This window comes from Pholis gunnellus, assembly GCF_910591455.1.
Source record: "Pholis gunnellus genome assembly, chromosome: 2".
In the NCBI taxonomy this organism is placed as follows: Eukaryota; Metazoa; Chordata; class Actinopteri; order Perciformes; family Pholidae; genus Pholis; species Pholis gunnellus.
In genome coordinates, this window is record NC_136536.1 from 14,736,269 (window position 1) to 14,757,561 (window position 21,293).

The 21,293-nt window shown below is 39.7% G+C and overlaps 2 protein-coding genes across 3 annotated transcripts; both read left to right on the top strand.

The window, feature by feature from the left end:
• The first annotated feature begins 5,829 nt into the window (after positions 1 to 5,829).
• Positions 5,830 to 9,340, top strand: sypl2b (synaptophysin-like 2b). Of its 2 annotated transcripts, none has more exons than XM_079180067.1 (6): positions 5,830 to 5,982; positions 6,118 to 6,195; positions 6,893 to 7,011; positions 7,138 to 7,345; positions 7,822 to 8,013; positions 8,099 to 9,340. In XM_079180067.1, the coding sequence occupies exons 1-6, from the start codon at positions 5,965 to 5,967 to the stop codon at positions 8,219 to 8,221; spliced, it is 738 nt and encodes a 245-aa protein (XP_079036193.1). In that variant the 5' UTR covers positions 5,830 to 5,964; the 3' UTR covers positions 8,222 to 9,340. The 2 variants fall into 2 exon arrangements, with proteins under 2 accessions (XP_079036193.1, XP_079036194.1); XM_079180068.1 differs by having other exon boundaries at positions 5,833 to 5,982; positions 6,122 to 6,195.
• Positions 9,341 to 10,236: 896 nt separating this feature from the next.
• atxn7l2b (ataxin 7-like 2b) lies at positions 10,237 to 16,191 on the top strand. Its single transcript, XM_079169818.1, has 10 exons — positions 10,237 to 10,348; positions 10,989 to 11,060; positions 11,145 to 11,466; positions 11,847 to 12,091; positions 12,378 to 12,460; positions 12,669 to 12,874; positions 14,200 to 14,365; positions 14,562 to 14,683; positions 15,230 to 15,841; positions 16,034 to 16,191. Exons 1-10 carry the CDS (start codon positions 10,252 to 10,254, stop codon positions 16,038 to 16,040), a joined length of 1,932 nt encoding a protein of 643 aa, XP_079025944.1. The 5' UTR covers positions 10,237 to 10,251; the 3' UTR covers positions 16,041 to 16,191.
• Positions 16,192 to 21,293: the final 5,102 nt, after the last annotated feature.

Consider the following 21,293-nt stretch of genomic DNA (forward strand, 5'->3'; position numbering starts at 1 on the left):
CCGCTGTTTTGATTGGTTCAATTCTGAGCGGGCGGTGTCAAATGGAGGCGTTGCATTAGCTGTCAAAGCCTGTCAAGCTAGGTTGAGCAATACTATCACAAATACTCCATCCAATCTAATTTAAAGACCAAAATATCAAATTAATAGGCAAAATACATTACTTAAAATGTGTTTAAAAATAAAGTTAAATGTGAATTTGCACATTCTTTGCCATACGTCTGGTTTTTGTTTTCTCAATTTATTTTCTCAGAGTCAAAGAAGATGAAAAACTTGTTCCTCCTCATGTTAAGTTATTTGAATGTTTCCACCGGCCATAGAATTTTTTGAAAACATTATAAATACCTAAATACAACAATAACATGTGTAATATGTGCCATGAATTAAATGCATTTCTTCACTCTTGTGCCACAGTTCACTTTGTCAGGAATTAAACATTTTGGTCTGGTGTGACGTTGGGAGAAGAGATTACATTACAAAAACAACTGGAGAAAATGAGTTGTAACTAATAATAGTGGTGCATTTTTGATGCCAGATATTTTGGAGAGACATTTTTTTAAATTAATTGACATTAACAGAAACACATTTTCTTGAATACTGTACTTCCCTGTTCTAAAACTTTATTTCAGTTTCACTTGTCACATACAAGTACATACATGATATTTAACCTCTTAATTTAATCCATTTTGAGAATTTAGGATAAGTGGGCTACTGTAAAGGGTCTGGGGAGCAACTTGGGGTTCAGTGTTTACGCAAGGACACTCCAACATACAGACAGTAGAACCCGGTAATTGAACTGACAACCTTGTGGTTATGGGTGAGTCCAAATATGTTCTTGATTGGTGCATGTGATGGGACAGCGGATCATAACAAACCCATGACAACTGGTCATGTGATGCAGGGGGAAAAAAATCCTGCACCCATAACCGCAATGGGCCAGACTGATCAGATTCATACAGACCACAAACTGTAATTCTAACATAACAATATGCATTTTTAAGTTTCCGTAGTGTGATCTCTTCTGGATACTTCCAGTTAGACAGGATGGTATTTTGTTGCCTAAAACCAGTGGGGTTAGTTGAGGATGTGAGGATCTGCTCCGACAGTCATGATGAGTATTTGGTTATGCTCATGTTTGGCCTTTAGTGTGGCATAACCTGTTCGACAAGCCTGCAGGCCTGTCCACATAACAAAAGGGCGTCATCTCTTCACAGCTGAAAATAAAAAGCTGTTGAACAAGTTTCAATGACTTGAATAAAACCTGACACCTTAAAGTTGAACCCACAGCTTAGCTACACACAAATTTGTCTTGAATCATCGTGAATACTCTTTGTATGGTTCAAGTCTTGCTTGTGTATTTCTTGATTCCCAGATTCACTCAGAAAGCAAAACAATCTGATCTGGGGAGAAGCATTCCTCCACAAAATGACTGTACAATGGAGTTGCAGCCCCTCCCCCATGGCTGCTCAGTCAACTATTAAAAGGTGGAGAACAAAGCCACTGTTATGCCTTCGAGATGTACTCTGTTAGGATGAGAACGGTGTCTTTCTGCAGATTTTCCTTTTTGGTTGCACAGTGTGTTGAGAGATGGTGGGAAAACTGAAGGATGGAAGAATGTGCCTTTCCCTGTTACCAAGCATTTCTTTTGACCCAAACGAAGGGAATTACATGGACGGTCTGTGTGTCAATGTGTTCAGCCTACACTTATGAGAGTCATGGCAAACACATGGCTTTGTGTAAAAAGGGTTATTTTAGTAATGTAGTGTCTGTGGAAATGGCGACTTCTAGTGAAAAGTAATTACCTTTACAGAGCTTTCACAATGTACTCCTGAGCATTTTCAACACTCTGCAAACTCTAATGCAAGGTGGATATTAAACGTATATGTTTTTATAAAATCAGATTCTCATCAATGATATACATATTCACCACAAATGTGTTTCTTAAGTCAGAAAAAGTTTAGTTCCTAAATACTTTTCAAGAACTGCCATTTTGCAATTTGGAATTAAAATGTTGCACTTCAGCTTTTTGGAAGCATGCATGAAGAGTTTGTTTCTCACCATCATCATGTCATGTGCAAATATCTGATATGAGGAGGCCAGATTAACCTGTTCAGGGGCCCCGGGGTAAAAGACTGTTGCTGGGACCCGATTGAGCCCCTAACATCTCCTGCCATCTGTGCATTGTGTATGTACCTTGTTGTACAGTTCACACTGAAGACAACACACAGTTTGATTATACACCAAGTGACCCAGAGACCAACCAGTACTCCTGAAGTGACCCTGAGTCAGTTTATGGTAATTTGATAGAGCAAAACTCAATTATGACCATGTGAAAACAATATAAACGAAAATAACGAAGTCCCAGATAATATTTCAGAACCAATTTATTTTACAAGTTAATTAGTTAGTTACAAATAAGTTATATATGGTGAAGTATATGTAGAGTCTTAAATTAGTCCCATCTTGACGATCTAAACATCAAACGCTACTTAATTCATGACTAAAAATAATCAGAGGTGGAAGAATTTTACTAGTATGAGACAAGTTAGCAATACCATAAAATACTCAAATAGAAGTCCTGCATTCAAAATATTACATAGACCTAAAAGTACAAAAGTATTAGCATCAAGTTAAAATACCAAGAAGGCTCATTTTGCAGAATGGCCCATTTCATGTTATAATTATTGATGCATAAATGTGTACTTTACTTAAATGTTGCAGTTGCTAAATATGAGGCAAATTGACATTACTTGATATACTGTTGGGTAGCTTAATAGTGTATCATAATGTATTAATATTATTATACAATTGAATTGCATATTTTGTGTTAATAATCCAAATCTGCAAAATAACCAGTAACTGAAGTTGTCAAACAAATGTACACAGCAAATTCCCCAGTGTCAAATATGCAGTGTCATAGTACATTGACTCTTTCAGAGTTATTACAACAATGGCAAGAGTAATTACTACCAATTTATCGGCCAGTGTTGGTGAAAATAATCAGAGTTAAACTTTTCAGTGTCAAATATACAGTGTCAATGTACATTGACTATTTCAGAGTTATTACAACAACAGCAAGAGTAAATCGCTCCCCAGTGTTGATGTCATTGTTCACTGCTGTAGTGTACTCTGGAAAGAACTCTGAACTCTGGAAAGCTCCTCCCACCTCCTTCTCCTTTCAAACGGATCATGAGCTTCGCCCCGCCATTTTGCACTTCTCGACAGACTGGTAAGTTTCTCTAAATCACTTAAGAAACCAAATTTTGGCATTTCAGCAAAAAAGAATAATTAGAATAACTTAATATTGTTGTTCAACATAGACTCCAGTTGTTTTTGTGTCTTGAAATACCGACTAGCAGAGGGCTAACCTGACCGAGTTGAAAGCTAACGTTAGCTCAAATGTGCTCGCACATTAAGTTAGCTAGGCTAACTAGCTAACATCAAACTCCACAATGTGGGCAAGAAAGGTATTGACAGTATTGTATTGTTTTCAATGTCCATAGATGACAGTAAATAGCAAATACTGCGTGTGTGGGGAGTTGTGATATTATCCGTGACAAACCTTCCCTTTTGAGTGCATGGGCACTCCTACAAGGATTCACTTTGAAGCCAATTAGAATAAATTAATAGTTTATTTTCTGTCTATTGCTGTCTAATTACATTCAGTCGTTTTTAATGTGTTTGACAAAAGCTAGTTAGTGTTACATTTAACTTCAGTGTTGTCTCAGAATGAATTGTGATGTGGGTCATAATGCCATTTCACTTTTTCTGTTTTTACAGATGCCATGTGATTAAAACAAAAATCATGTTTCACAGTTGGAAAAATCTGCGTTGGCCAAGAAACCTGGTGGAGACGATATTGTCAAGGAACACAACCGGACAAAAGGTGACTGAAACTCTGAGGTAATTTAGATGTCTCTTCTTCATGCACATCTGTTCTTCTACGCTTGTGGGAAAAATATATATATATATTTATTTTAGGGCTGTACTCAACTCAGAACTTTGTCTGTCAAATTGGATTTGGCTGTTCAATACGAAGAATTGTTTGTTTGTACAATTTTTGCCAGCAAGACTTGAGTCATTTTTCCGAAGGATGATTTGTCTGCATTTACTGTGGTTAAAATAGTTATTGTTATTCAACTTATACACATCTTTCTATCATCTGCCAAGATACCAATAGATTCCAACCAAGATCTTTACAATAGAGCCATGAGGGCTGTCACTTTAAAATATTGTATCTGTAACTATATGTTTTAATACCAAATTTGAGTGCAGTTAGATTTACACACTGTTTTTCACACCATGACCAGAGAAATTGAAATAAAAGGTAGAAATCTGTGAATCTCTCCTTTAGAAATGTAATTCGAACACCTGCTGGTAGATTGCAGATGATAGCGAAGTTTGTTCTATAGGGTGAAAATAGCTTGAATTGTTCTGTGTATATCCTCTAAATGCACTGTAAACACACATATTTCAATATTTACAGACATTGTTAAGATTGTACTATTCTAAATATACCGTGTCTTTTAAGAACAATGTTTTTTTCCATCTTTGAAACTGAAAGTGAGGTTTAATTAATTGTTGCACAATGTAGCACAAATGGGAGTTACACTTGCATCTCTAAACTGTTAATGAAAAATTGTATGCAAACTAAATGTTTTTATTTTTAATAAATTGTTATTAAGATATGATATAATGGTGTTTGTTGTTTTTTCTCCTGCAAACATTTTTTGTTTTATTGTTTGAAGTGTTAGCTGGATATGGTCAAGTAGAAAATGTAAAACTCTTAAAAGTGTTCTGTTGAAGAGTTAAAACAGAGTAAATTGAAAATAAGGTGTTGGGTAAGAATTACGCTAAGGGAGTAAATACAAGAGGAAATATGTTTTAACACTGGCAGGAGTCAGTTCAAAATCAACACTGTATTTGGAGTAATTTCTTAATCAACACTTAGTGTCAAGTAGGTTTAACACTCATGAAGAGTAACTTATTTAGAGTTAATTTTGATTAACACTCAAAAAGACCTAGTGTCAAATTGCAATAACACTAAGAGTGTTATTTACATCATAGTGTCAAATTTGAGTAACACTTCTCAGTGTAGTGTAGTGTAAAATATTAACTCTAACCAGTGTTAAATTGACTCTAAAAATGTAACACTATGTCCAGTGTTACTTTAACACTCTGTAGATAGGGACCATATGTTCACTGAATCAGTGTTAAAATTTACTCTTTAAGTGTTGCATTGACACTGTCGATTTTACTGTGTAGTAAAAAGTAAAAAGTAGATGATTTGCCTTGTAGTGGAGTAGAAATATAAAGAAATGAAATAAAATTACTCAAAATTACATCAAATGTGTAGCCTACTTAGTTACATATACCACCACTGATAATAATTAAATTAATGTATCCATTAAGTTATACTGAGAGGGGCCATTCTGCATTATGAGAACTTTTACCTTTGATACCTGACATTAAGTATTTATTATAAGTATGTATTCACTTATAGATCAACTCCCTTATTCCTGCATCCCTTGCACTCTGCACCGTTGCACGATTGTCCCGCTTACACATTTCCTCTTATTCGGATGTGTTATAGCTGTTAATACCTCTCTGTACGTTGGTCAAATTATAATACACGACTTTTACTTGGGTTTACATTGTATTGCAAACTATTTGGCGTTACATGCGATGAACGTGAAAAGACTCACACGCGTAAATATCTACTGAAATCATAACCACATTTAAACACAACTTCCTCACCAGTGTGACCACCGTGGTCACAGCAGCGCCCCTGTCGACGCGTGAACGTCAGTGATCACGTGCTATCTCCAACGCTTCGCTGAAGTTGGAGAAAAGTTTGACAAGCCTGAAGATCTTCGGGAGAAAGAGAGAGAAAGCGAGAGCTGCTAACAGATCGAGGAAAGGAGGCTCAGTAACGATACCAGAAGGTTATTGCTCTCCTCACACACTATGGAATCTATCGCCCAGGTAATAGCGCTGACAGGAAGCTTGAACACGCTTAATGGCGCATTCTTTTTTTTTTTTTTTACGCAAACACACCTATTTGTGTGTGTCTGCAGTGTAACAGCTTCTTCCTCACATTGCATGTTTGTTTCTTATTAGAAAGTGATGTCTGCGCGGTTCACTCTTGACTTTGGACCTCTGAAAGAACCGTTGGCATTCATCCGCTTGCTAGAATGGGTAAGTTTTTCCCAAATCTTTTTGACCATTACGGCCTATGGCGGGGTGTCTTCATCATGAGCTGTCCATCCCTGGTGGCTGAAATTCCATGCAGATTGATTATGTTGTTTGTCTTGTGACCCACTGCGCGCATGGTGAGGCTGTGACACTCATCCTTTGAGCTGTTAACACCGTTTATAATTACGCTAGTTCAGGGGGCGTCCGTGTCCGTCAGTATCCAGATAACGTTACGCAGTACGCAGTAACGTTATGCTACTACAAAATGTCTCTAAACCACAAACTATGTGTTCAATGTAGCACCTGTAGCTAATAAGGTAGGAAAAGACTGCATGTGGTGACTAACTAACTGTTAAGTTTGACAATATTTCTAGCCTAATAACAATTCAAAATGTGACTTTTGCTAGCAGATGGGTGTTGGTATGTGTGCTTTCACTTTCCAGATAAAAGATCCCAGTGGATTGCTGGCGTTACTAGTTTTAGCTATGCTTTTAAAAGTAAGGACATTCTCCTGTGAACTGTGAACACCAGTCACAGTGATGGCATCCGGTGATTAAGACGATTTCCTGTCAAAAGTGTGTTGCATAAAATGAAAAGGGAAGCGTGTGTGTGTGTGAGTGTGTGTGTGTGTGTGAGTGACAGTTTGATCAGCACTCAACATGCCAACGTATCTCCTCTTATCTTGTGTCTGCGGCTGCAGGTGTTCTCCATATTTGCCTTTGCCACGACTGGAGGTTACAGCGGCACCACCAGCATCAACGTCCAGTGCCAAGGGAGAGCCAGTGAAGAAATAAAGGCAGACTTTAACTACCCATTCAGGTGTGTGTGTGTGTGTGTGTGTGTGTCTCACACTCCTTTTACAGTGAAGAACCAGCTTACTGAAAAGTGTTTGTGTTTACTCTTAGGATTTTCATAATTTTCAATTCATATCTGTGTTTCACACAGGTTGATGCAGCATCCCTATCATGTTCCTGACTGCAAAATCAACCAAACTGACACTGCTACTGATTACTTCCTGACTGGAGACCACGCATCCTCTGCACAGTTTTACGTCTGCATTGGAGTGTTGGCCTTTCTCTACACCACTGCCACACTAGTCCTCTACTTGGGCTACCAGCACATATATAGAGAATCTAGCCGTGGCCCCAATGTGGTATGTTTGTCTGAATTCTCCATATTTTGCAGTTTTGGTGAATGTTTGTGGTTAGCCAAGTCTCTGCGTATGAAATTACACGGGGGATTTACACCAGCTTGTATTTGAAGCAGAGAGTTTTGCATGCATTTCCTATGAGCTGTTGTGCAAATTCAGTAGTGAAACCACTGACCTAAATAGATGAATGTAGTTTTATCTTTGCAGGTAATATTTGTATTTATATTGGTTTGTTTGTAAAATGTTGCATCTGACGTCAGCTGCTGGATTTCAATGAGTCCACTTCCTCCTGGAATCCAACTGGAGGTCAGAGAAAGTGCATTTAACAGAGCCGTGTAAATGAAACGGAGGGAAGGGCTGTGGTTCCCAAGCAACTAAGGGACATACTGCACTAGTCTACGTCCAAGAAAGCTGCTTGAGTGACACTACCCCTGTGGTCGGTTTAATGGATTTTAAACTGATCATTTTTCTTCTCTAAGGACCTGTTGGTGACTGCTGCCTTGGCCTTCCTGTGGTTGGCATCATCCTCTGCTTGGGCTAAAGGCTTGACCGATGTGAAGTGGGCCACCAGTCCTGCAAACATTGTAACTTTTGTTGCGGTGTGCGGTGATAAAATCAACCTGTGCACCCCCGGTGCTGTGCCTCACATGGGCCGACTGAACGCCTCTGTGGTAAGTTGTATGGAACTTTTATCTTTTTCAGACATCATGTGCACAACAGCCTGGGATATTTGACTTATGCCTTATTCTTTGGCAGATATTTGGTTTTCTCAACCTCATCCTGTGGTGCGGCAACTGCTGGTTCATTTACAAGGAAACACCTTTTCACAAGTCAGCCGACCCGCCTGCAGAGGTGCAGGAGGGAGTCGGGCCATCGTAACCTCGCTGCGTCCTCATCACAAAATTGAACGAGTTGTTTTGGTACTAATTGTTAAAATGCTGTACGTTTCCAAATCTGACTGCTCCTTTTTTCTCTTTTTATTTGCTATGTATTAATTTTAGATTTAGGGCTGTATTGTCTCAAATACACTTAGAAAATGAACTAGAGCTTGAGTTGTTCATAGTCAAACTAATACAGGAAATTGTAGCAGGCCAAATGTTTTTCTCATAGATGCTTAGTTTGCATGTTTTAAAACATTTATACCCAGGTATCCAAAGTGCCCCTTATTTAAAATGGTATTGCAGATGTGGACTGTGCATCTTTGTTGGTGATAAATCAGAATGAAGCATCACTTTGTCAACTACCAACAGCATTTCTGTACCATCAGCATTTTAAAAAAAAATAAAAAAAACTCAGGGCTGTTGAGTGTACGAAATAGCTAACAAATATGAAATACTTGAAGTGCATTTATAATCAACACAGGTCTAGACAAAATCTAATTTTAGCCCAAACATACAATAGGTATCAAAACATGTAGTTACACTAAATTAATGTTGAATAGTTGTTCTTTGGAACATTAATCCAGTTGCCATTATGAGATTATTTGTAATGGTTGAAAGCAATTTAATTGCATCTTTTTGTGTAATGTTGCGCCTCATCATCTTACTACGGAAGGCTTAATTAAGTATTTTAGACTAACGTCATTTTTGCTCTTTAGGATTGTTTTACATTTATTACGCAGAATTTTTTATCTTTTCCTTGGATGTTTATAATGTTTTATAGCAAGGTTCTACAGTATTTCAAAGCTAATGTTCTATGTATTCTATAGCCTTAGCTTAGTGTTAGTAACAATTTACTGATCGCTAACCAGTTACTAACTAACAGTTTTTCTTGCTATTTCCTGGCTTCCACCTTATTGTAAGATAATAAGATGAGCTGTTTTCTCTGTTACTGCCTTCATAATGATTTCCTGTTTTGATATAGCTTTGCTTGATTCACAGTTTCTAGCTTGATCTGCAACTGTGTTTGTAAGTGTCACATAGAGGAGACTGGAGTTCCTATTCATTTCAGGAAGAAGTTGGCATGAAATGCTGTGCATCATTAAAAGGCTGAACTCGACTTGTTGTTACGTGTCTGATTGTTGAAATTGGTGGGAGCACACACACATACTGTACGTAATGTTTTTATCAGACAGGTGAATAACATCGTACACCTCTCACACACTTCTTGTTTATTACAGTTTTATTAATTTGTGTTGATTAGGCATTCAGCATGAAAGACCAGGTAGCATGTGATGCAGTTTGACACTCACTAGGTGGCAGACAAGCTACTTCTATCAGGTATCATCATCATCATCAGCTGATACCATAAGCATCCTCTCACACACAAGACTTCAAATTAACCTCCTGACCCTCATCGGTCCAGTCAAGTGATCAGTGAATCAGATGTGAATGCCTGACATTGAAATTGTGATGGGTATTTTTAAACAGATCTTATGACATTCAATAGACTAATCGATCAATCGGAACATATTTATTTATGGAAAATAAACATTAATTGCAGTCCTTAAAATTATATCTCAAATATAAATAAATGCCATTCAACTGAGAAAACTGCAGCATGCAGGTATTACACAGTGTTATTAGTTAAGTGCTAATAACACAAGTGAATTTTGAACTGCGACGAAACCTGCGTCTTGGTGTCCTTGTATTGTATTTAATTTTTGTTGTATTTGTTTTTGTTGATTATGGACTCATTTTCTGCTTGTGTGTACAATCATCCACATTATATCTTTAATCACAAATGTCTTAAGTATTAGTGGTTGTTGTGATGCATTTATTCTAGCTTTATTCTGCTAGTTATAAAACAAAGTTTAATAAATATGGTGACTTTTGCTGTGAATGTAGATGTACACCATCGTTATGTTGGCCTTACTGACGCGACCTCAAAGTCGCGGTCGCGAGCTTTAGTGACGCGTTTGCGATGCGCGTGAACTGACGCCATAACCTCGCGAACGCGCAAGAGCAGCAATGGCCGCTTTGGATCGGCGAAATCCTAATCTCGACGATTTTGTCGGATTAAACTGGAGTTGTTGGGTAGAAAGAGTGAATATTTTACCATCTGACGGTGAGTCGCACTCCCTGCCCCGGACCTGGTCTACATCACGTCACAGTGCCCATGTCCTGTGATTTATCTGTTGTTACATACACATAGCGGCATAAAGGGCGACCCAAACAAAAGACCCGCTGGGTCCTAGTGCAGGGTCAGTGTGCTAGGAATGTTAACTGGCAACAAACAAAGAAACTAATTAAAATAATAATATCTTATGCGTTTGGTATTGTAGCGATAAAACGCTATAAATACAACGTGAACACCTTACCTGTGGACAGGTACACTTACCGTTAGCGTTAGCCTGTAAGCTACTGTTACACTAAACAACAACACTACTTAAGGAGGATTTGTCCAGTTTGCTAACCGCAAAACTGAGCAGCACACAGCTGCGACTGGGCCACACAACAGGGGAGTTGTAGGCAGTCGATGTTTGATAGGCGAGGTTTCAAGAGGGGAATTTCCTCTGCATAACTTTTAGATTTATGAGTAATATCCGCTCAAAACCCGCTTAAATCTCGGAACTGATTTGAGTGACCTGTTCCGGGTTTTACTCAGCAAAGATATCCATGTATTGGTGAAACCTGCCTCTTGGAAGATGCTACAAAAATGTCCCCTCACAATTTTTTCATGCTGACTGTTTTTGTCTTCCATGCAGCTGGGTCTCATGTTGACGACGGCAGCAAGCATGTGAGAAACCACCCTGAGACCATGACCCTCAAGAAAGAAGGTGACACATGAAACTCACACTCAGTGCATTCAGCAGTGCCTCAAGTCATGGATACCACTTTAACTTTTCTATTCACCTCCATAGATATGCACACATTTGGCCATTACCCAGCACACGACGAGATCTACCTGGTGGTGTGCAGCCACTGTGGCCAGCTGGTGAAGCCTCAAGCCTTTGAGGAGCACTGTGAGAGGCGGCATGGTCCTCTCACTAAGACGTGTGGACAGTCTTCTTCTTTGGCTCCACAGCAGCGACTTCGCCCTGCACGCCCTCTTGCGAATCATTCCTCCTCTAGAGAGAAGCGGAAAGATGGCAGATGTCATGAAGCCAGTGCCCCGTCCTCCTCCTCCGCAGCATCACCGGTACACCAGCACAGGCCTAGCAAGGCCCAGCAGGAGGCAGCGAGGTACTGTTTACGACTGGTTTTCTCACAGCAAGCAGGGAATGTGAATTATGCTGATTTAGAAGATGCTTAACTGAAGAATGTGGCCCAGTTACCATCTCTTTATGTTGAATGTAACTGCAGCATAACATTTGTTTTTCTCAAAAAAACATGTTGAATTGAATGCAGTAACTCTTCAATATGTCAAACTCGTGTCAACAAAGTATAACATTAAATATACAAAATGCTTTGCAATATGCTCCCACTTAACTGTCTTTGTTTTTATGTCATTTAGAACTTGCCTGAATCTGAACTCGGCCTTTTTTTGTATCTAGATTTCAAGCCTATATTGCATAAATCCCTGAAGTCAGTTTTGAAGTTGTCTTCTCTCACTACCTCTGCAGTGTTCGTTCAGTAGAGAAATTCCCTCAGGAGAAGTCTCCCCTCCCACACCACTCGTCCTCCTCCACGCTTCGCCCCAGGGTCCCTCCATGGCACTCAGGACCCCTGCCCCCTGGCCACTGTTCCTCCTCCACTTCTCCGTCAGAGTTGCCCTCAGTGCAGAAGCCCACAGCCGGGCAGTCCAGTGAGTCTCACAGCCCTCTGCGGGGAACGAGAACCTACAGCCGGACACACAAAAACATCAATAGTAAGTCTGCTGTTTGTACAATGTCTCTTGTTTCTTCCTCGACTGCTTTTCTACCATGTCTCTTAACTGTCAAGGACCAATAAACATTAAGCGTAATAGCCTGGGTATGATATGTTGTATACAGCAATATTTACATGCTAGTATAAGTAGATTGTATGCATAATAGTTGCCTCTTAGTTTGTTTTTGAAAAATGACCATACGGCGGTCTGTAATCTCCACCAGCAGTGGATCATGTTGACCGTCTGTGTTGCTCACTGACTACTGTGTTTGCTTTCTTTCCCATAGAGAAAGAATGTGACCTGAACAAACAGTGTGGGGTTCTGGACCCAGAGAGGAAGAAGCTGTGCAGCCAGGAGCTTATATGCAATGTAAACCCTCAATGTCTTGTCGCAGCCTTTTGTCCAATATCGTTACCAGTGTCTTTATTGGTGTTTATTATTAACAGAGATAATTTGTCGTAGAGGTTGCATTTGTCACTTGATACAGAAACATAGAATATCTTTTTTCTGGTTATCATATTTTGGATGGGATGTAAAGCCTCTTTATTTCCTCCCCTGTGCTGTTCTCTCTACACAGACGGATTCTATCCACCAGCAGCAGAAAGCTTTAGGAAGGACTAAGACCTTTGATCAACTGACAGAGGGGCAGAAAACAGCCTCTGCAGGTCGAGAGATGGAGCAGCTTCCTGTCAAATCAAAAGACAAAGAGCAACATCATCAACAACAAGAGAAAATAACACTGCAGAGCAGTACAACTTTTAACAGCAACTGTCATATTCTCAGGTATGAAATGTGGGTTTCTTCATATAAATACATTTAATTGAACTAAAACTAATTGTTTCTGGAGATGATGTATTTCTCTAAATCGCTGGTTGAGATAAACAAGGGCACAATGACATGAAAGCTAAACAACATAATGACATACTTAAGCCAGAGATATACTAGCTTGTGTGCAGGATGGTTGCTTTGCGTATCCTGCGTCTGTTTGGAGTGTAGGTTGTGCGCATACATGAACAGTAGGGGCAGTATGGTGATGTGACAGGGTCAGGGGACAGTTGGCAAGAAAATGTCGGAAACGCTCTGAAAATGAGCTAATAGACCAGGGCTGCGGTTGAATAGTCCTCTTTCTCCTCGGAAGGTTCCTAACAGAGTGAAATGACCCGGAAATATCTAAGTGCCCGCTAAGGAAAGGGGATTCAGTGCTTCCTTTCTTAGCTCCTTTAGCAAAGGAAACACTGGACCTTCCTTTACCAAAGGAAAGAAGATAATGCCGTCCCACAATTCCTTGCGGCGGCAACATTTAAAGTGACACACCATTCAGCCGTCCATGAAAACAAACGATATGCTTATCTTGCACATGTTAAACATTAATTTTCATACGGTCATAAACTAATGGGATTCATGTTGATGAATATGAACAGTGACAATCCTTACGTTTCACTTTATATGTATTTATTTACTTCGAACATTTAACAAATACGTTTTAAAAAAAGAATACGAAATCAAATGAACAGTAAATTTAGCAAATTGTCAATAAACAAATTCTCATCCTCAATAATAAAAAGCATCAGTAAAAAAAAAAATATATATAGGCCTATGATGGATTATTAAACTGTTAATAAAAAGATAACCGAACTGTTGAATCTACATCATTGCACAAAGGAAATATTGACGTTGAACAGTTTCATTGATGTTGCACAAGTTAATTGTTTTTACTGAAGCAGTGTTGATTGTTAAGTGTTACAGCAGCAGGAAGGAAGGAAGGAGCTCCGGTTTCTCTCCTTCACACACCACGAGTGAAGCAGCCTCTCACAAAAGAAGCTCTTTATAACGCCTGCATGCCACAGAGGAATACATTTCATGGTGTCATGTTTTAGTGAGTGAGACATCCGCCGTCGCACCATAATTACGTAGCTTATTGAACGTGGAGGCGGATTCTCTAAACACCACGGTTGTGGCGTAATAGCTGTCTTCTCTATGGGCCGAGTCCTCTGGTGTGCCCTCTAGTGGATTCCTCCAGTAACAAGCATTAAACATAGGATATACTGTATATGATCAATTCACTTCACAATGCAGCTGGTTGTAATCTTTTTTTGCCTTCAAAGCAGGTCAGAAAGCATTCCAGAGGAGGAAGGCGGCAGCGCTGTGGAAGTGGAGGCGCAACCTCAAATTCCCTTCAACAGGAGCCTGTTTCCAGGCGAGGAGAGTGAAGACAACGAGCAGGAGGAAGCCTTAGACCTGCCTGTCACACCCTGGCACCCCAAACCTCTCGGGGTGAGTGCAGAAATAGTATTACAGTGTAGAAGTAGTTCAGTATGACTGTTTTAAGAGGGACAAAGTTGGTTTAAGCAGTTGGGATGTTAGAATTTAGAGTAAAGAAAAGGGTGGGTCTCAATGCTCTACACTGTTTACACCTCTCAAAAGGACACATGAGTGTGTCTGTATGATTAAGCCTGTTTCTGTCTTGTAGCTATGCACTTTTGGATGCCGCACATTGGGTTGCAGCATCTTCACCTTCAACCGGCGTTGGCACCACCTGCGGTTTGCCCTCAGTGCCATGTTGGAGCACCATGTCAGCACACACTTGTTGAAGTGAGTATCGCTACTCTATGGAGATGTCACCTATTTCAACATGACACGGTGAAGAAAAGAGCTGCTCAGTGAGTCGGGAGACACCTAGCCAGGATCCAGTAGGAAAAAAAAAAGAATAGAATTGAATTATCTGATGAGAAAAAGGACAGACATTCATCTGAAAAAAGATCTGAAGAGGATGAAAAGGATTGATTGACATGTTTTCACGTCATCAACAGAGACTTAAGAAAAACATAAGTGTATTTGCCCGCTTGAAGTGTATTAATGGAGCCAGATGTCAGAACTTTAGCTGGCTTTTGTGCGGACTCAATCGCAGGGATGTTAGCTTACATTTGGGAGGAATCGCGTGTTTTCTGAGCCGGGCAAAAGAAAACTGACCGGGTTGTCTTATTTCACAGGTTGTGGGTTGGTAGTCACTCCAGATATCCAAATGTATGTGCACAAGCACTGAACATCTGACTAGCCGGATAAGAGAATGCTCTTTTACACAGTATACATGAAAAACAGGAATTGTAATCTGCTCCATGTTTTTCCTTTAATTTACAGGAAAATGCCTCAAGTATCATCAGGTCTCAGGTCCTGTAATGTCACACCTCCAATGGTAGGATCACCTGTCAGGACTGCCAGACCTACCAAATCCACGATCTCCCTCAGCCTTGAGTCTACCTCACTGGGACCACTGGAAACCAAAACCAGTCAGCACAACTCTCACAGTGTCAAACCGCCGTCTTCCACCACATCTGCGAGACTTGTGCAGGATACAAGTGCAGCACAGAAAGCTGCTCACAGCGGTGAGGACAAATCCTCCAAATACATCAGGGATCCCCTCCTCAATGAGAAGGGCCAGCCACACGTCCCCTCCAATCCAGGAACGGTAAATGGCACCTTCTCGCACAAAAAGAAGCCATGTCCTCCTCTCCACCCCTCCCCCCGCAGCAGAAGGAGGCCCCCAGGGATTCAGGAGAAGGTGGTGGGCTACGACCACCGAGGTCCTGCCCAAAAGCGCAAAGGCAGCAATGAGCCTCAGCCCCTCAGCTCCTCACTATCCAGAACCAAGTGTCAACGCTTGTCCTCCCCTTCCCAGAGAGGAGAGAGAATGGAAAGAATAACGGGCACGCGCATGCTTTGGGCCTGGAGAAAAGATCCAACTCCTGAAGAGTGAGTAGACTGGCTGGCTGTGGCATGCAATACTGCAGGTCGCATACCATCAATGATTTTTGACCTTAAAGCCTAAAATGACATGAATGGCAGTGGCACTGAACATGTTCTTGACCTGAACTTGATTGTATATTTTACCAACAATCAATGCATTTTTCGGTGACAGTTGTTGTTTACCTCTTATCTTCACAGCCAATAAAGAGGCCAGCCTTAAAAACACACTTGGAGAAGAAGTCTGCTGCAGCTGCTGCCTGCATGGTAATGTGTGTGTCTGTACGTTTCTGTCCACAAATGTTTAGGTCTTCACATTGTTATGCACAGACATCAGGAATAAATATTTGTCTGCATGTTACCTGTTACCATATGTATGTATTTTTGCAAACAGTCTATTTTTCTACGTGACTAAATGTCTCAGTTTGTTACTTGTGTAAGAATGTATAAATACCTCAATCTACTCGTCATGCTGCTAAAATGAAAAGTGATATCATGGCAAAACAATTACAAATTCTTTGATCCTTATCTCCCTGTGTCTTCTGTTTTATACTGCGGTTCTGTACCAATAGAGTATTAAAATGCAATTTTGGTGAGTTTAGTTTACTCGTTAATCACTTACTCAAATTATGAAAATTGACAGGTGTATTTGAAGTTTTTTCTCTAATTGTCCCAGGTGCTGCTGTGATAATTTTTTGATTTTCTTACACCAGATGCTGTTATCTGGTATTTTAAAAAAATCAGTCGAGTAGACGAGCAGACAGCATTGTTTTGTTCCAGTTCAACCAGGTAGACACTATTAAATTAAAACATACTTATAAATGTGAAGTTACTCCCACAAGAATTATGACAGCTCCATATATATATATATATATATATTTATTGCTAGCACTGATGTTGTGTGGACTGAAACATAGATTAATAAGTCAATCAAAATCAAAGGTACTTTGACGTTATTCAAATTTTTGTTTGTCTACTCAAAGTACAGTTATACAAAACAGGGCAAGTATTTTGTTTAAATGTGTCAAATGGTGTAGTTGTAAATGTCAGTGTTTACATTCAGTAGTGCACTACCTACGTTTACCACTAGATGTTGTGAAGCCATCAATGTTGCTCCTCTGAAAGAAAGCAGCAGCTTGATGAACCTTTAGCCATTTCCAGCAAGTCATGTAAGCACACACTTTATATAAACCTACTTAGTCTGTTATATTATAGGTAAAATTATTGAATCACTTCAAGATGAACATTCATATTTCGCATGGAGTTTATACACATCTATGTAGTTTAGATTTGCCGTACAGTCAGTCACTTATCAGGGAAATACATGGTGGTGTGTCTCAAGTATCCCCCAATGGCTACTCTATATTTACTGTGTTAGCACCTCTACATTAGTCATAGTAACGTTGGCAAAATGTCACAGCTTTGTCCTGAAACTACTCCATGAGATATCAGCCACAAAGATTTAAACAAACAAATACAGGAACATGTCACAGATGATTTCTGGAAATAGGAAGACACAACAGTAAAAATGGAGTCAGCACAAAGTGAAAATCTTGATCTTTTTTTATTAAGTCAAATTACATTTTCCTTAACTTTAATGCCTACTAGGTTGCACCTATCCTGCAGTCAGAGAAGCTCTTAAGCGAACCATGCAAAGCCATTCCACTTTAGCCGCAAGACCTTTCAGATTTTATGGCAGTGACCAACCAGCTCATCTTTGAGGCAGTGATCAATAAACTCTGTGCTTTTAATGCTGTTAAAAGCTCCATTCGTGTCCTGTAGACACTGTTAAAGCAGAGAGCTTTTAGCCCCACCACCTCAAGGATGTTTCCGTAATTGCTACTACATAGTCAGATGAACGGAGATAGGTGTATGTCGGGCAGGGACCACTCCCTTCCCTAATCATTAAGGGAACAGTAAATGTACCATTACTGCAAATAGCAAAAGGCCTGTGAACTGCACAGATCTCGAAGCAAAGATTTTGTTTTATTTGTGCTGCAAATGTGAAAACATTTGTGCATCGTATTAAATTAGAACTTAAAAATGACATAGTCCTGAGAAGATTTATTAACCGTCTGTCTTCAAATCCATTCAGAACCCACTGTGTTTCAGGAATTCATTGGCGGAGAGGTCTCTTGATTTTCCTCCCCGACTTTTATAAAAATATTCTTTGACTTTTATTCAATAGACAGAAAAGTTGTTGCTTTAATGGTTGTAAGGTATCCATTAGAGAACTCCACACATCACCTGACATAGCCACCATTCTGATGAAGCACTCCTTGAATTCCTTATGGCTTTATGATGCTGACTGAGAATAACTGGTGGCTACATACTCACTGCCCATTAGGATGCATCGATGATTTCAAAACTGGCACTCCTCAATTCAATACATATTTTCAATTTAACCCTATTGTTCAGCAGAGTCAAGTGTAAAATACATCCATGTCAATAAAAAACTAAACCCCACCCCGCTTAAAAAATAAACATTTATGGTCCAGACTTGAATGTTGAAACGACTAACAGTAGCACAGCGGCAGACGTAATGCAAAATGACATCAGATTATACAAGAATACAGTCAATACACTGGTAGAACATAGCAGTACACAACTAATCAATACTGAACACAGAAAAGTGAGTCTTAATACATATATATACTGTATATATAGATATATATAGGAAGGCAGATTTGCTTTGGAGACAACAAAGCTCCTCTATGCTGGGACCTTCGCATTAGCACTTAGTTTTTCTCTGTACAGAACTGCAACTTATATTTTGAGTGACAACCCAGAGGAGAAGACCAATCATTAGCCAGGGCCGATTTAACTGTATTGAGACTTACTGCGGGGCAAACGCATGTTATTACTTGATAGTCTTCCAGATAAATGTGCGCAATGCAACAGCCATTATATCTGTGTATGAGTTTAGTTGTTTTTTTTAACCATATTGGATTCTGTAACTGCCATTTAGTAGCTTCTCAGGGCTGCCTTGAGGAACCAGGGCTTGAATTCCGAGAGGTTTTGGATTGATGCAATGATGCGACAACAGGGAACAGCACATATATTAAAATTCTAGAGGGCAACACTTAAAGGCTGGAGCCCTAAAACGGGATTGATTTTCTGCCAATTGCAGCCAGTCAGCAGCAGTGCTAAATGTGGCTTTACATTTTTCCACCTGGTATTCCTATGTGTGTGCAAGAGTGGAATGATTCACACACCACCTCTCTGGTAAGTGTGACTTCCTCTTCTCACCCACACACAGAAGATGCTGCGTCGCACCCTGCAACTGTGAATATAACCTAGATTTTAAAAACCTATTGCACTCAGAAAAGTGTACGTCTTAACATTTGAGAGCTACGCTGACAGTTCATTTCTTGATGTATGGGATTTTACATACCTATCTGTTCTTCTATGTAGTGTTGTGGTGAAGTGGAAAACGAAGAAGCATTGAGCAATACATTCTTTCCAAGTTCTTGTATTATACTTTGAAATCATAAGACTCAGTGGGAGAGCTAATGTTGAATGAAAGCTCCAGGCGTTTCCCCTCATAAACATATGAAAGACTACTTAAAGGGCATCACATTCATTGCCCGGTTGAGTGATTGCTTTTGAACTAAAGTGAGGGCAGCCCCGTAATGACAGAGGTACACAAAAAAAGCAAACACATCTGGGCTGAATTGAGGCTGTCGGTGTGCAGCGAGCCAGAGTGAAAGGCTTTGTGTTGCTGTGACTCACGATAACACACCTATCCCCTGCTCCTCAGAGAGACAAAGACATGGACAGCAGAAGGAAGCTGCATCCCATCAATAGATGCAATTAGCAGTTACGCCGGGATAGCCTTGTTGTTTTATGACACTAACTCCGCACCATTTAATAAAATCCCTCTTTCTTGTCCACGCCTGTTTTAAACCTTGTTAATGAAATATGCACAGCATACGAGGTGTTTCGCACGGAAAATAATTCAACTTATCTTCTGAAGTCTCCAGTTTTACAAGAGGTTTCCTGACAGTAGCTATAGACTCTAAAATCAGCTCCGTCCTGGCAAATAATGCACAGCCTCATCAACATTAATCTTCTGGAGGAACCCTGTAGGTTTTGTTATTTGGCAAACTCTGTTTACCTGCTAATGCAGCGTACCTACCACAGGACAAAACATTGTGACACTTGTAATTGTCCATCCGAGGAAAATACTTGCAGTAAATCTACTACCTAATTTATGACATAAAAATACACCAAGGTTTATAAGGTGCATGAATAAAATAAACTCAAGCTGGCAGCTTTTAGCTTGGTCTTTAACTTCCTGCTAGTGTGACTGAGAGAAACAAATGCTATAACTTGGCCGAGAAGAAAAGTCAAGCTCCTCAGCAAGTGGCACCTTGTGGTCCTTGTAAGAACCATGGTACCGGTCTGTACACAGAACTAAATACAATATGTTGATAATCATTCAAGACAAAATAATTCCCTGCTAATGTCTAATGTGTATCTGCTGGCTGTGTGCCATGTTTTTAATTGTCTTTTTGGGGTTGTACTGTAGATGTGCAATAATTAAAAGGCAAATCTTTTCATTTATAGTTCGTTCATAATCTATTTTCTGCCTCAAACTGGTTAACTATTTTATACCATACCTCTATGTAAATTGATCCCTATTTCTCGATTACCGATTTCTCCTAAATCACTACACACGACTATGAATAAAGATCGGACGGATGAACTATATCTGACCGTAGCTAAGTGTCGGATATGAAGTAGAGTGGAAATGACCTGCGATGGCCTCTTAATATAATGTTTGTGCTACTGCTTTCTCAATGTGCACATTTTCTTTATCCTATACAGATCAGCCTGAGACCTCATATGATGAGGGTTCATGGCTGGCTGTTTCTCTACAGATGACTCAAGGTTAACGACAGATGTATTCATGGCCTGGTGACGGCGGCCCGTCCATCTAAGTCTCTAATGTCCCTGTGTGTCTCTGCTTTAATGTTTAGGTAAGATTAATCTATTCTAGTCCGTGTAATAAATATAATTATGAGCCAGCCATGGTTTAAATATAAACTACGTTTTTCAAATCTAATTTCAACCTGTGATATCATATGTGATGTGATATATGTATTTCCCACACTTTAGCAGTTTAATGGATCACTTCCTGAGTGCTGATAGCAACAAAATATTGTCTACGTTTTACTTTCATAATATTTCAGTAGGTCCCATTGTTCTTGTACACTGCCATTCCTTCACAGTATGAATATTAAGTGCTACAGATTAAAATGCTGGAAAAGTCCTGCTTATTGTCGGCAAACAAAACAGTTTTTTTTTTTTTTTTACTCCCTTTGAGATCCATATTTCCACTTGCCGACAACTATAGATGAACTTCCTTCCTCCGTTTCCTCCCACAAGGTCACAGTTTACGTCACCTAAAACATGGCTCACGTTGTACCATATACGTCCAGTCTTTGCCGGTCTCATC